The sequence below is a fragment of the Squalius cephalus genome (genome assembly GCF_949319135.1).
Source record: "Squalius cephalus genome assembly, chromosome: 6".
Taxonomy (NCBI): Eukaryota; Metazoa; Chordata; class Actinopteri; order Cypriniformes; family Leuciscidae; genus Squalius; species Squalius cephalus.
In genome coordinates this window covers 35,626,309-35,640,539 of record NC_137127.1, presented here as the reverse complement: position 1 = coordinate 35,640,539, position 14,231 = coordinate 35,626,309, and the positions used below count along the sequence as shown (strand labels likewise).

At 38.0% G+C, this 14,231-nt stretch overlaps 1 protein-coding gene across 1 annotated transcript; it reads right to left on the bottom strand.

The window, feature by feature from the left end:
• Positions 1-7,336: 7,336 nt before the first annotated feature.
• Positions 7,337-9,535, bottom strand: LOC307160273 (uncharacterized protein). The gene is made up of 7 exons (XM_079874236.1): positions 9,308-9,535; positions 9,126-9,217; positions 8,762-8,866; positions 8,476-8,675; positions 8,208-8,372; positions 7,815-8,059; positions 7,337-7,707 (listed from the first exon to the last, which is right to left on the bottom strand). Exons 1-7 carry the CDS (start codon positions 9,483-9,485, stop codon positions 7,664-7,666), a joined length of 1,029 nt encoding a protein of 342 aa, XP_079730362.1. The 5' UTR covers positions 9,486-9,535; the 3' UTR covers positions 7,337-7,663.
• Positions 9,536-14,231: the final 4,696 nt, after the last annotated feature.

The following is a 14,231-nucleotide window of genomic DNA, read 5'->3' as shown; positions in this document are numbered from 1 at the left end:
AGTCATATTTGCTGTAGTTCACCACTACATTACCACTATACCCCCATTCACCACTATTTACGTTTACCCAACCAAAATTATATTGGATCTGAGAACCTCAGAAATGTAAAAAGTGTCTATTAAATAGTTGTAAATATAACAAGGGCTTTGGATGAAAGATAAATTACTTGTTTATATCAATAAGCAAGAGTTTTTGTGTAAGCTTTTTGTTATCATCCTGTGTATTATGTCAATTTTGAGTGGTTCATTATATTTTCTATTAAATGTAAAAGGGGTTCTGCTTCTGGCAGCATTATTATTATTATTTTTTTATATTTTATGTTCAGATGGGGTGTAATCATTCATGCTGTGTACTGTACTTGCCTCATACTTTCTCTTATTTGGTTATTCACTTACAAAAGGTTAAATGATTAATATCACTAATGTTGTAATATCTACTTTGCTGGGTTTAAGCTGGGTTTAATAATTTGCTGGGTTTAATTTTGTTCCTCTGTATTCTGTAGCAAATTCTGAAAAGGCATTTGTGACCACCCTGTATATTTGCAGGGCTGCCAACTCTCACGCATTGAGCGTGAGACTCACGCAATTGACACTTTTCACACGCTCTCACGCCACACATCCATTTTCTCACGCACAGAAAAATTGCGGAGCAAAGAGGTACTTTTAATATTAAACCAATTCTCAGCTCTTAGATTCCGTCAATTTATTACGAAATTCAGACAAAAATACGTTTGGCGCTTGTAAATGTGACGTGACAGATCGCTGAGCGCCTCAGTTCAAGTGCACGTGAACCGATCATCTGTTACTTTTTTATTTAAAGATGCAGTACAACTTACCGAAAGTATACATAATATCGACCAATTAGTGTTTTTCAACCACGGAAAGAGGTCAATATATAACAGCAGGAGAACAATTATGTCACATAACGTTACATTTACCTCAGGAAAGCCATTTAATGACCATAGCATGTTAACTGAATAGAAAAAATAGCTAGAGAGGAGATTTTGCTGAGCACTATATTACATATTTATTATATTTTTACTTATGTCATTAAATAATTGTTATTATAACAAAAACTGCATTATATTTAATTTAATTTGTTATTTTCAACCTTTAATAATACCAGCAGATTGGGCCCTCTATGTTTACAGCATTAGGTGAGATTATTTTTTTAAATAAAATGTAAAATAAACATGTATACAAATTAGTCAATATTGAATCAAAATCGGAATCAAATCACAAGAATGGAATTGAAATCTTGAAATTTTTGTCAAGCAATAATAAAAACTGTATCCTACCAGTCATTGTAGAATGTAAACATTCTAATATGTTGTCACTAAACTTCATAAAATTCTATTTAGTTACCAAATGTTTTGACAATCACAATTACACTTATTGTGATGCAATATTTGTTTTTACATAACCACCCCCCCCCCCCCCCCCCCCCCCCCCAAAAAAAATAAAATAAAATCTCACTCCAAGCTAAACTCAAAAGTTGGCAGCCCTGTATTTGGGTCACAAAAATATTTAAGTGTTTATATATATATATATACAGGGTGCGATTTGTGAAAAAAACAGAGGGGGGGATGTTTTGAAACATTTTTATTCATAAAAATAAATCATGAGAACATGAACTTCATTCACTGCATTTGGTGCTCTGGACCCTTTTCATTGTTCCCAGCTGGCTAGCAAGAGTTTTCGTGCTGAAAAATGACATATTACAAATATTTGTACTTGGTGACATTCTGAAAAGCCGTACATGGATCAAAGCTAATGGACAGGATCAGATAAATCAGAACTTAGATTCTCTGCCCGAGCCCGAATTTGACCCGACCCGGGCCGGGCCCTTGATCGAGCACTTGTGTTACAAAATGCAACACGTCACGTGTCATGCTCAGCGTCTCCTCCACTCGCACGCATCACACCGGGCCCGGGATAATAAACTTTAAAAATATTTATTTTGTTTAAAAAAAAAATCTATATTATTCTAAAACCTTGTTGAATTAAATTAGAGTTGTAGCCTACTAGGCCTACTCCTTCTAGGCCATCCAAAGTTCATTCTTGTTCATTTTCTGTGTTCATCATTGTTCACGTTTTTTTTATTTATTTTTTTTACGTTTCTTCATTCAGATCCATTTGCGATCCATTTCATTTTGAATAAACAAACAAGTCAGTTTACATGATTTGTCCTTGTTGCATTATTCATTAAGATAATAATTAATAAATGCACGCACAATTATCCATGAACTTGATAAATGTTGCAGATATGTTTTACTATGCACAAACAAATGCCTTTCAACTTATGTGTGCAAAATTCAGAAGTAAATAAATGTGCAGAAATTTGTACAGAGATTCTGTAGGCCTACTATAGCCTATGTGTTGTAGCCATTAGCCTAAATAAGCTCATTGATTTTCATATTTGTTAAAATATTATAATGTTATTTTTTTCCATCTATGTTGATTTATGAAAAGTGAACAGCACGAGTAAGATAGGATGTGTAGTATATCGGGAGACTTGGAGTGGGTTAGACATGATTTTGACCATTTCATTAAGTTTTGTTTTGTAGAAAGCCTTTCTTTAAAGTGAATTTCGTTTTGTATAAATTGTATCTTAATTTTAATAATTTTTTCATCAACGAATTGCATGTATTTAATAAATAAGAAGCAAATATAGCAGGCTATAATCATGGAGGCACCGGCGCGCCTTGCACTGCACGTTAACTGGAGCGCATCTCATCATAAATTAACTGAAACTAAGTGTATGCCTCACAGAGAATATTAAGAAATATATCTAAAGAAAGCTTGAAATGTCTTTTAACCGAAACAATTCAAAACGAAAAGAAATAGGCAACTCTCTGATGTAATCCATGCATTTCTCCATGCGCTTTCACTACGGAGATGGCGATCGTCAACTTCATCTTTGCTTCATCTCAACTTCCCTGGCGCCACCCCTGGTTATAACGGCCCACGTATTAAAAAATGGTTGGGTTTAAATCGGGCTCGGGCTCATAATTACAGTTAATGTGTCGGGTCGGGCTCGGAAACAACGGGTAATGTCAATCGGGTAGGGTCGGGCTTGATTTTGAAGATAAATTAGCCACAATGTAATCTATTGTCTCACTGCGCTGACAGTGGGTGGTCCATTTCGGATTTTATTGTTCTATTGCACTGACAGTTCACCTTACAGCGCTTTACTTATTTGAATAGGCTAAGCTACTTCTATAGGCTATATCAGCCTCTGCTGAACCACAGAAAGTTAAACCATCACAGTAGAAACAGTTTTACTGCTGCTGTTAAAGTAATAACGTTATCTGTGTTAGTCAATTCGCCTCATTAGGGCTTTGCGTCTACCGCGCAGCGCGAAACGCCTTCGCGCCGCAGGACCTCCCCAGTTAACAATTGTTGGTTCCCTAGACGCGCGTAAACGCGTCTTTACATTGACTTAACATTTAAATCAAGTAGGCTTAATCAAAAAACCTTTGCTTTAGCCTCAATTGAGTGAAACACCGTAGGCCTATTTGTAACTTCGGCCATTCTCAGTGGTGTGACTGGGACACAATTGCTTGTCATCATAGAAACAGATAATCAGATTGTGATGTTTTTATTCCCGCTTCAGTAATATACTGAATATGCGGCGTAAAAAAAGACCTGCAACCGTCTCGCAAGTGTTGATAGGCTATTACTCGTGAGGTGTAACCAATCATATAGCGCCGTGGGCGGGACATTGAGCAAGTCTGTAGAGTGGTGATTACAGAGAGGCTGCGGAGCCAGTCAAAGTAGCGCATTTTAAAATAAAATTGACTTTAAACAAACCACGGATCCGTGATAAGTTTTGTGATCCGCCTCGCCACTACTGTAGTAGCACTGATCACTTTGAGGGGGGGATAAATTTATCCCCACCGGGGATAAAAATAATTAAGCAGAGGCAGGGATACATTGACCAGAAAGGGGGAAATCCCACGCATCCCCCCCGGCAAATCGCACCCTGTATATATATATATATATATATATATATATATATATATATATATATATATATATATTATTTTGTATTTATATATGTCTATTTCAATTTATTTACAGTTTATGTATGTTTTATTTAAACTACTTTAATTATAATGAGTTTGCACTGGACAATTGCATTTTCTGAATTCGGAGTGGCAGTTGGGAGTTGAGAGTTGCCATGACGACTGTGGCATCCTCAAACAACACAGAGAGGACCACTGAAATAACACAGTTTTCGTCTCTCTCAAGGCCCTTTCACACTGGATGCGTAACGAAAAAGCGAAACGAAAAAGCGAATAGTTCGTGTGCGAATAGTTCGCGTCAAAACCATTCACATCAGCGGCGACGCGAATTTGCGACGGCTGTGACATACAGAGAGCTTCAACATTCCAAAACTTTCGCGCCGACAGCTGAGAAAACATGGACACTTCATCATCATCATCCAGTGAAGACGAGCTTTTCATTTTCTTTAAAAGACAGAAAAGAAGGTTTTGGGTGCACCCAATCTTAAAGAACAGAGAGTCTGAACAGGGCCGTTTGAAGGAATTTGGGGGCCCCAAGCAAAATGGACATGGAGGAGGTTTTGTATTTTGCCGGCAGCAGAGATCACGTGGTTGGCTGGCTGCTGTAAGCGACTACTGAGAGGGGCCCCCTTGAGGGGGATCCCGATAACAGTGTCATTGCACTTTACTGCATTGACTATCAAAGGGGCACTCACACAGTTTGTCGTTGCATTTTATTCTTAACAAGTCGTTGTCTTGGGGCCCCAGGCCAGCTCGGGGCCCCAAGCAATTGCTTGGTTTGCTTGCCTTGTCGCGACATGCCTGTGTCTGAAGGGGAGTAGGCTATGCTTATGTGCACAGTTTTTTTGCGTCTTCAACTAAACACAGTGTAATGTCACTACACTTTACATGTAACACACGAAGTAAGTAAGTTAAAATCATTCGACTAGAAACTGTAGATATCACACAAAGAATGTATAGTATACTAAAAGCAGCCCTAAATAGCCTCACTACATTAAACACGGTCTCTGTCTCTATCTTTGACGATGATATTGTTAGCTCATTTTTTCGTCATTTTTTCGCCACAGCACATTCGTGTTCGGTGTGGAAGCACTCATTACACAAACAGCTGATCAAAATATAAAACCGTCGCGCAAATTATTCGTGCGTCAAAATCGCGTCCAGTGTGAAAGGGCCTTCACTCTCATTTATTGATAAAGGTTAGTAAAAATGATAAGATTTCAGAAAAAGAACTGTTATTAAAGGTGCAGTGTGTGATTTTTAGCGGCATCTAGTGGTGATCTATGCGAATTGCAAACAGCCATTCACTGACGCCCGCTCCCTGTCTTTTCAAACTCGAATGAGAAGCTATGGTGGCCGACTTTTGATAAAAAGATGTCGTCGTCTGAGTCGGAGTCTGCAGAGAGTATCAAGTCAAGCCATGAGGTTTCTTTATATTATATTAAATTATATTTACTTAATTATTCAGTTAAACCACATTTTATTGCGATTGTTATTTTTACTTGTTCATCATTGTGTTTGTCTTTTATTCAGTGAGTTTAGCATGACTTTTTTTTCCATGGTAGTTAGTAAAAGATTAGAGATAATTATGGATAAGATCATCAAAGCAGCTTGGTAAGGGTAAATAGCTAACATCACGATGTCCATGGCGTTGTTCAGACAGCATGGTTTTTTCCACGTTTGCAGAGTCAGGGACAACCTGACTATGTGAGGTAACTAGAAGAGGGAGAGGTAGAGGGAAAGGGAGAGGGAAGAGGGCAGAGAGGCAGAGGTGTTGGAGGTGCAGTCAGGGAAAAGAGAGGCAGAGGACCTACCCGTAGTGATGAATCAAGAGAGGATGAAGAAAGAGTGGAAGCCCTCCAAAGGAACCGGAGAGCTGTTACCGAGGTATGTATTTACAAAGTAATTGTAACGTTATTATATTCTGAACTGTTTGCACTTTATGACAAACCCCAGCACACAGTGCTAACATTATTTACATAGCAGGTCTGTGCACATGTACCCCTGGTACTGTAACATTAGTTAAATGTTTACATAGTGTAACCTGTCATTTATTGAGCAACAATGATTATATGAAGCCATAATATACAAGTTGTGCAAACACTGGCCAGCCTGCAAACCCTAATATGCAGTACCATATTGCCAACATAATGTCATGCAACTTATAAAGCCTTATTTTATCAGAATCAGAAATTCTTTATTGATACCTGAGGGTAAATTCTAGGTAACGTTTGCAAAGCTTGCATGTCAAGATACTAAGGAAAATAAATAACTATATAAAGTAGGTAAGTAAGAAATGTAATTAAATATACAAAATAAAGGTAAATATCTAAATAAAGGTAATGTGTACAATGTAAGTAATTTACAGCATCAACAAAAGAGTAATGATAAATAGTAGTAGTGAATTAAATACTAATAGTAATAATGAGTACTGGTATAGTTCGTTTTGAGTGGAATACAATCTTAAAAACAACATTATTTAGACAGTAGCCAGAGTATTGAAGCAGATAATATTGCATATTGAGTTTTTTTCCCTGTGTCCTCTTTCTTCAGAGACTTCTTCAGGAGATGACTCTTGATGAACATAGAGAGCTCTCCACCCTTCTGCTGGAGAGGCAGCCAGGCCTGGTCTTTGATGCCTTGATGATGCATCAGCACAGACATGGTGCCCCACCTTCTACCGGAGTGCCAGGAATACCATGGTGTACTTGTGGTAACTGTAGGGAAATGCCTACGGACCAGGAGAGGAAATGCTGTGGCCAGGATCAAGCAAACTGTGTGAGCCTACTGCCCCACTTCTCCCAGTACTGCCTTGAAGAAGGCTTTATTCGCATTCACAGGCAGTACCGGGAGGACATTACGGCATTAGGCAACATCAGGGAGCCTGGGGATGACAACAGAGAGTACCGCTATGGTGCCTATAGACACTACATATATTGGCAACATGGAGCTTTAGGCCAGGGAAACCGACTTGTCATCCCCAGTTGTTGTGTTTGGAGGATCAGGGACAAGTTCCCTGATCCTCAAGGACACTACACTGGTTTTATTCCTGGACTATGAATTTCCTTCCAGGCCCTCTGGCATGGTCATACAGTTTCAAACAAGTACTCACAAATCTGCCTCAGCATCATCAAGGCTTCAAACAAATGTATATAGTTAATATATGATTTATTATTAGAATTATATATATATATATTATTTAATATTTTTCCCATATTTATTTCAATTTGATGTATGTTTTATAGTTATTGTGTTATAAATGTTCAACTGCAGTTCTCTGGAATTGAAATAATAAAAGTTAAGAAATAGAAGCACATGGTGTTTTTATTTTCATTATATACATTTGAACGTGTTTAGAAAAGTATGACAATTTCAAACTTTGCCATACCATTTCCAATAACAATTTTATTTATTTATATTTACATAACATGGGACAGCTGTAGCATTACTTATCATTACTGTTCAAATTTTTTAACTTAAATTTAGGCTACTTTTTGAAAATAATATGCACTGGCCACAGTGTACTTGGCAGAATAAGAAGAAACTAGGTGAAAGCAATGACTTTGTCAGTGAACTGAAGTTCTTTCCCTCGTGATCCAGCCTGACAAGTACCAGGACACATGTAAGGTGATCTCCTATGGGGATCCTTCCACATCAGATGCTGGTTGGAATAACGGTCCTGTTGAAGACAGTGCCATCAAACATAGTTACAGACTATATTGTAATGTAAATAACATTCAGTGACGTAATATGGTACAACATAGTCAACAAATTTGTGTAACTTACCTAGACCTCTCCTGACTTGTCTCTGCAACAAGTCTGATGTTGCTGGTGCAGGTACGGGGGGGACCAAACCAAGCTGTCTGGGGTCATTTGGTCGAAGGCTCCTCCTTCTAGGCATCCCAACACCGCTTGCGAGTCTGTTATTCACAATCCTTCTTTGCAACTCGGAAATGTATCCATAGGTTTTTTCTGATTTCAAGGCATATACACTGTATCTTCTAGCGTTATTCTTATACAATCTTTTGAAACTGAAATTACACAAATTACAAACAAAAAAACAATAAGTTTGTAAGTACTACATGAGAGAATCTTGAGTGTAAAGACAATCAATTGCATTTAAAACATTTGCTAAATATTGTACTATGAATTTGAAAATTAGATAATTGTAAAACGTACATCTCTTTGCCATCCAACGGTTTCATTGTTGGTCGATTCAGGTGGAAATTGTAGTCCAAAGCAGCAAGCAGAAATCTTGCCTCATAAACTGGGGGGCTGAAAGCATAGCGCTTGCTTGCATACATCAGGACATGATTGTGGAATGACTCTAGGTCTGCAGTCGATCTGATAGAACAACCAAACAAACAAATACATACTTCTGTGTACATGAGCAGTAAGCACAACTATTACTAATATATATCAGTGTGAAAAAGTATAGCCACACTACCTGAATCGTAGATATTTGTGAACATCTTTCTGCCAACTCTTATTGAGAACAATGTCCACTAAAGCTTTGTGGCACTGGGAGTCTCTCTGAATCCACATTTTTCCCCGCATTTGCTCTGATTCAAGATGCCCGTGTTTGCAGCTTCCCATAGTCCAGGTGTGAATGTTGCAGACATGGTGAAGGATGCCTACCCATAATGCCTGCAAAACATAATAATGCACTTTAAATGTTTTTAATATAGCAATTAATGAAATTACTCAAAGATATAATAAAATTGTGTGCTTACAAGAAACTCCTCACGTGTGTCGGCAGTCTTGCAACACCACCAAAAATGATTGACTATGTCCTTAAGCCAGTTCAAGAGGATGGACTGTCCTTTTATCTTTGCTGCCTTGAAAAGATAAAAAAAAAAATATTACTGTAAAATACAGGCATTCATAGTGTTAATGTTCAAACCCTACAAAAAGCCTAGAATTAGTAACACACCTTCTGGCAGAGTAAAGTAAACAAAATCTATTGTCTTTTTTAGTGCAATGAAAAATTACATACTGTCATCCATCAACTGCACATAGTTCAATAACCCTGATTTACAGTGTAGTAACTTTAAGGTTAATAAATGTTACACAACATGAACCTGTGATTACACTTACTGCTGCTATTTTTTTGGCAATGTTCTTCGCACCATGCCACATATCCAGACTGTGATGAATTTCCAGAGCCTTGTATTTGCCTTTATCTGGGTCTATGAAGCGGTAAATAATGTCATGTAACTATAATAATTATATTGCTGTTATACATATGCATTCATACCATATATCACTTGAATACTTACTCATAAGGGCACTAATCTGGGCATGAGCATCTGTGCAGATCTCCACTAGCTTTATGTCCGATGTAAGCTTGTCCACAGTCTGGATGAAACCCTCCTTCTCCATGATGACAGAATTCCATGATGTTTGCCGCTTGTCTATGGTGACAACATGAATGATCTCCTTGGTCTCATTCTCCATGGTGGTGTAGCTGCAGTATTGTGCACAGTGACCAGGAGAGTCATTTCTGCCATCCGCTGAATTTTTTTAAATTATAATTAAACAGAAAAAAAGTAATTACTTGCTTCCATACTGTGTATTTGATAGATGTTACATAATACAGTATCAACTACAAACCTAGGACAACAACCTCACTTGAAGCCGACAAAGAGCCTCTGTCCTTCTCTCTTCCCAGAATTCCTTTATTATATTGACGCAGTAAGTGTCCTGAATGGAGAAGAAGGTGTTCCTGTTCACCATTCCCATGTTCATGAACTTGAACAAGAGGGCAACCTTTGCGTAGTTGTTGCCAGACAACAAAATATTGGTGGACAAGAGAAAATCGCCAGCTTGCATCCCAAATTTCATTACAGGCTGTAAATTCCACCTCCACAAGCAGGACAGATCTAAAAGTCAAATAGAAGAAACATTTGCTTTTATAATGTGCAGCACTGGCTTTTGGTACAAGCTTTTATTTTATACTAAATTTAAGTTGTAATATTCTGTGATTTTCTGGACTTACTTATTTCGTGAAATTATTTGACGATAGTGGTCCAGAAATGAATGTAGCTTGAAACGGATTTGTAAAAATCACATTTCATGTATGTACAAAAATCGGATTTGGACTAACGGTCTGAACGTTGCCATAGACACAGAATACCCATCAGGGCTGGATCAAGCCTTTATGGGACCATAAGCAGAATTTTATTTGGGGGACCCCTCTGAGCTACCAATACGGTTGACTATTGTCAATGTTTCATTATTCACACACTATACATCTAACACACCCATTATCAATTTTATTAGTTGTAGCTGTGTTGCTTACATCATACCAATGTCTACCTGGCATGTTTTTACCATTTTACGGTTTTTAATTGTAACAGTAGCAAAACCACAAGAGTGGTCAGGTATTAATTTAAAGTGATAGTTCACCCAAAAATTACAATTTTGTCGTCATTTACTTACTCCCAAGTTGGTTTAAACCTGAATGAGTTTTTTCCTTCTGTTGAACATAAAAGTTATTTTAAAGTATGTGGGTAACCAAACAGTTGCTGGGCCTCAGTGACTTCCATAGTATATTTGTTCCAACTATGGAAGTCAATGGGGACTGTGAGTACAGGAGAACATGAGAGTAAGTAAATATAATGACAGAATTTTCATTTTTGGGTGAACTATCCCTAAGGACAAGGGGCAGCATGTTTACTATTAAGACCTGCATGCATCCGATTTTCTCTCAACTGTGTACTTTCACTTTAGACATAACCAACTGTGTTTATGTAAACTTTGTGTGTATTTGACAGTATTAGCGCAATCAGACACGAAAAATAATGTCCAGTAATCAGGCGCTGTTTGACAGGTTTTTAATGTGTGCGTACTTTGGTTGTACGCACTTAGAAAAAGTGCATATCAGAATAGCATGTGAATTAAATGTTTAATCGGCAATACTTTAAAGCACATGCAAATAATGAACTTTTGTGATTGCGAATATAAGTGCAGTGTCCTGTGAATCTGTGTGTAACTCTATCGCTGTGTTAACATGTGATGTGAATGTACGTCGAGTTGTACAGTATTGGGACGGAGGCACGAGAACTGCAACTGATAGAATGTGCAGCGTTGCACAAGACTACAATATTTCTTCAAAAGCAGATTGTGGAGACATTCAGCCACGAGTCAAGTCAAGTCAACTTTATTTATATAGCGCTTTTTACAATACTGATTGCATCAAAGCAGCTTCACAGTGATAACATGAAAATAATACAACAAAGTTTGTTTCTAGAAGAAAATTGCATCATTGTCCACCTTAAGTAAGGCAGGCTCAGTCAGGGGCCAGTTCTCCTCTGGACAATGAGCGAACAGTGTATGATTATGATCCAGGCAGCATTACAGGTCAGAAGTCAGACTGGATCAGAACATTAAGAATATTTATCCAGTTCCATCTGGTTGGAGGTCGGTGTCATCACGCCGGTATGGAGACGAGTTTGTTGAGGATCAGTGCCGATGGCTGTCATGTCGATAAGGCCCTCACAGGGCTGGCACTTCAGGGATGCGTCATGGATGGGTCCAGGTGCAGGTCCACCATCTGATCTGGATACGGCCGGGATACGGCTGACTTCAGTAAACAGGGGAGGGACTGGTTGACACTTCAGGACTGCATTGTCATCGTGTCCAGGCGCAAGTCTTTCATCAGATCTGGATCCGGCGGACTGCGGTAAACCTCGGATAAACAGAGAGACTAATATTAGCGTAGACACCATCCTTCTTATGATGTAACAAGTACATCAGGATTTAAGGGGAGTGTTCCCGGTTTCCGGCTGACCTAAACTGTGCAGCCTTACATTGAATTATAGAAGTCTATAATGTGTTTTGTGAATGCTAGGCCAAAGAGCTGTGTTTTTAGTCTAGATTTGAACTGACAGAGTGTGTTTGCTTCCTGGACAATGTTAGGAAGATTGTTCCAAAGTTTTGGTGCTAAATAGGAAAAGGATCTACCGCCAGCAGTCGATTTTGATATTCTAGGTATTGTCAACTGGCTGGAATTTTGAGATCGCAATAGACGTGAAGGACTATAATGCGTTAAGAACTCGCTCAAGTACTGGGGAGCTAAACCATTTAGTGCTTTGCAAGTGATCAGCAATATTTTACAATATTTTAAAATGTATACGATGTTTAATAGGGAGCCAATGCAGTGTTGACAGAACCAGGCTAATATGGTCATACTTCCTGGTTCTGGTAAGAACTCTAGCTGCTGCATTTTGGACCAGCTGTAGTTTGTTTATTAAGCGTGCAGTGCAACCACCCATAATAGCATTACAATAATCTAGCCTTGATGTCATGAACGCATGAACTACTTGTTTTGCATTTTTCACTTAGCGCATATGACGTAATTTAGATATAATTTTAAGATGAAAAAATGCGGCTTTACAGATGCTAGACATGTGACTTTCAAATGAAAGATTGGTATCAAAGAGCATACCCAGGTTCCTAACCGACGACGAAGACTTGACAGAGCAGCCATCAAGTATTAGACAGTATTCTAGATTATTACATGAGGACGTTTTTTTGTCCAATAATTAGAATCTCTGTTTTTTCAGAATTAAGTAGTAGGAAGTTGCTAGTCATCCAGTTTTTTATATCAGCTATGCATTCCGTTAATTTTGAGAATTGGTAAGTTCCGTCAGGCTGTGAAGAAATGTAGAGCTGCGTATCATCAGCATAACAGTGAAAACTAATGCCATGCTTCTTAATGATATCTCCCAAGGGTAGCATGTTCAGAGTGAACAGCAGCAGTCCTAGTACTGAGCCTTGTGGTACACCATACTGAACTTGTGATCGATAAGACATCTCTTCATTTACTGCTACAAACTGATAATGGTCAGATAAGTATGATTTGAACCATGCTAATGCAATTCCACTAATGCCAACATAATTTTCGAGTCTAATTAAAAGAATGTTGTGGTCGATAGTGTCAAATGCAGCACTAAGATTGAGTAACACTAATAGAGAGATACAACCACGATCGGATGATAAGAGCAAATCATTTGTGACTCTAATGAGAGTACTATGTACTATGATACGGTCTAAATCCTGATTGAAAATCCTCGCAGATAGCATTTCTTTCTAAAAAGGAACTTAGTTGTGAAGATACTGCCTTTTCTAATATCTTTGACGGAAAAGGTAGATTCGAGATGGCCTGTAATTGACTAATTCTGAGAATCAAGTTGTGTTTTTTTAACAAGCGGTTTAATCATAGCCAGCTTAAAAGTTTTTGGTACGTATCCTAATGACAAAGATGAATTAATGATATTAAGAAGAGGATCTTTGACCTCTAGAAGCATCTCTTTCAGTAGCTTAGTCGGTATAGGGTCTAACATACATGTTGTCGATTTAGATGATTTAACGAGTTTATAAAATTCTTCCTCTCCTATAGTAATGAATGAATTTAATTTTTCCTTAGGGAGACTACAATGCACTGCCTGATGCGATTCTGTAGTAGACGGTTGCATAGTTATAATTTTCTCCCTGATATTATCAATCTTATAAGTGAAGAAGTTCATAAAGTCATTACTGCTGTGCTGCTTGGAACCGTCTGGGGTTGAAGCTTTCTTTTTCATTAGTTTAGCCACTGTTTAAATAAATACCTAGGGTTTTGTTTATTTTCTTCTAATAGGGTTGAAAAATAAGCAGATCTAGCAGCTTTTAAGGCCTCTCTGAATGAAATGGAGCTTTTCAGCCTTGGCTAAATGAAGTTTACACGAGACTAGATAATGATCTGAGATGTCATCGCTCTGCTGCAGAATTTCAACGGCATCAACATTGATTCCGTGTGATAATATTAGATCTAGAGTATGATTACGACAATAAGTAGGTCCTGACACGTGTTGTCTAACTCCAATAGAGTTCAGAATGTCTTTAAATGCCAATCCCAATGCATCTTTTTCGTTATCTACATGTATATTAAAATCACCAACAATTAGGACTTTATCTGCAGCCAGTACTAACTCTGATAGAAAGTAAGCAAATTCTTTGATAAAGTCTGTATGGTGCCCTGGTGGCCTGTATACAGTAGCCAGCACAAATCTCAAACGTGGTTTATAATTTACACTTCAAAAGAATTGGTAACGCTTTAGATTACAGCCCGGAAAGTACTGCGTAATTAAAATGAAAGTACAGTATAACTTTCGGTAATTACAGTTTACCTATAAAGTACTTACGTGTAAGTATAGGGGA

What these genes read in the sequence shown, in the direction of transcription:
- LOC307160273 (XM_079874236.1), bottom strand. Translation starts at nt 9,485, where the DNA reads ATGGAGAATGAGACCAAGGAGATCATTCATGTTGTCACCATAGACAAG. An exon ending in CCAGATTAGTGCCCTTATGA is followed by an intron (nt 9,218 to 9,307) that starts GTAAGTATTCAA and finishes ACCGCTTCATAG; the next exon opens with ACCCAGATAAAGGCAAATAC. An exon ending in ACACACGTGAGGAGTTTCTT is followed by an intron (nt 8,676 to 8,761) that starts GTAAGCACACAA and finishes TATGTTTTGCAG; the next exon opens with GCATTATGGGTAGGCATCCT.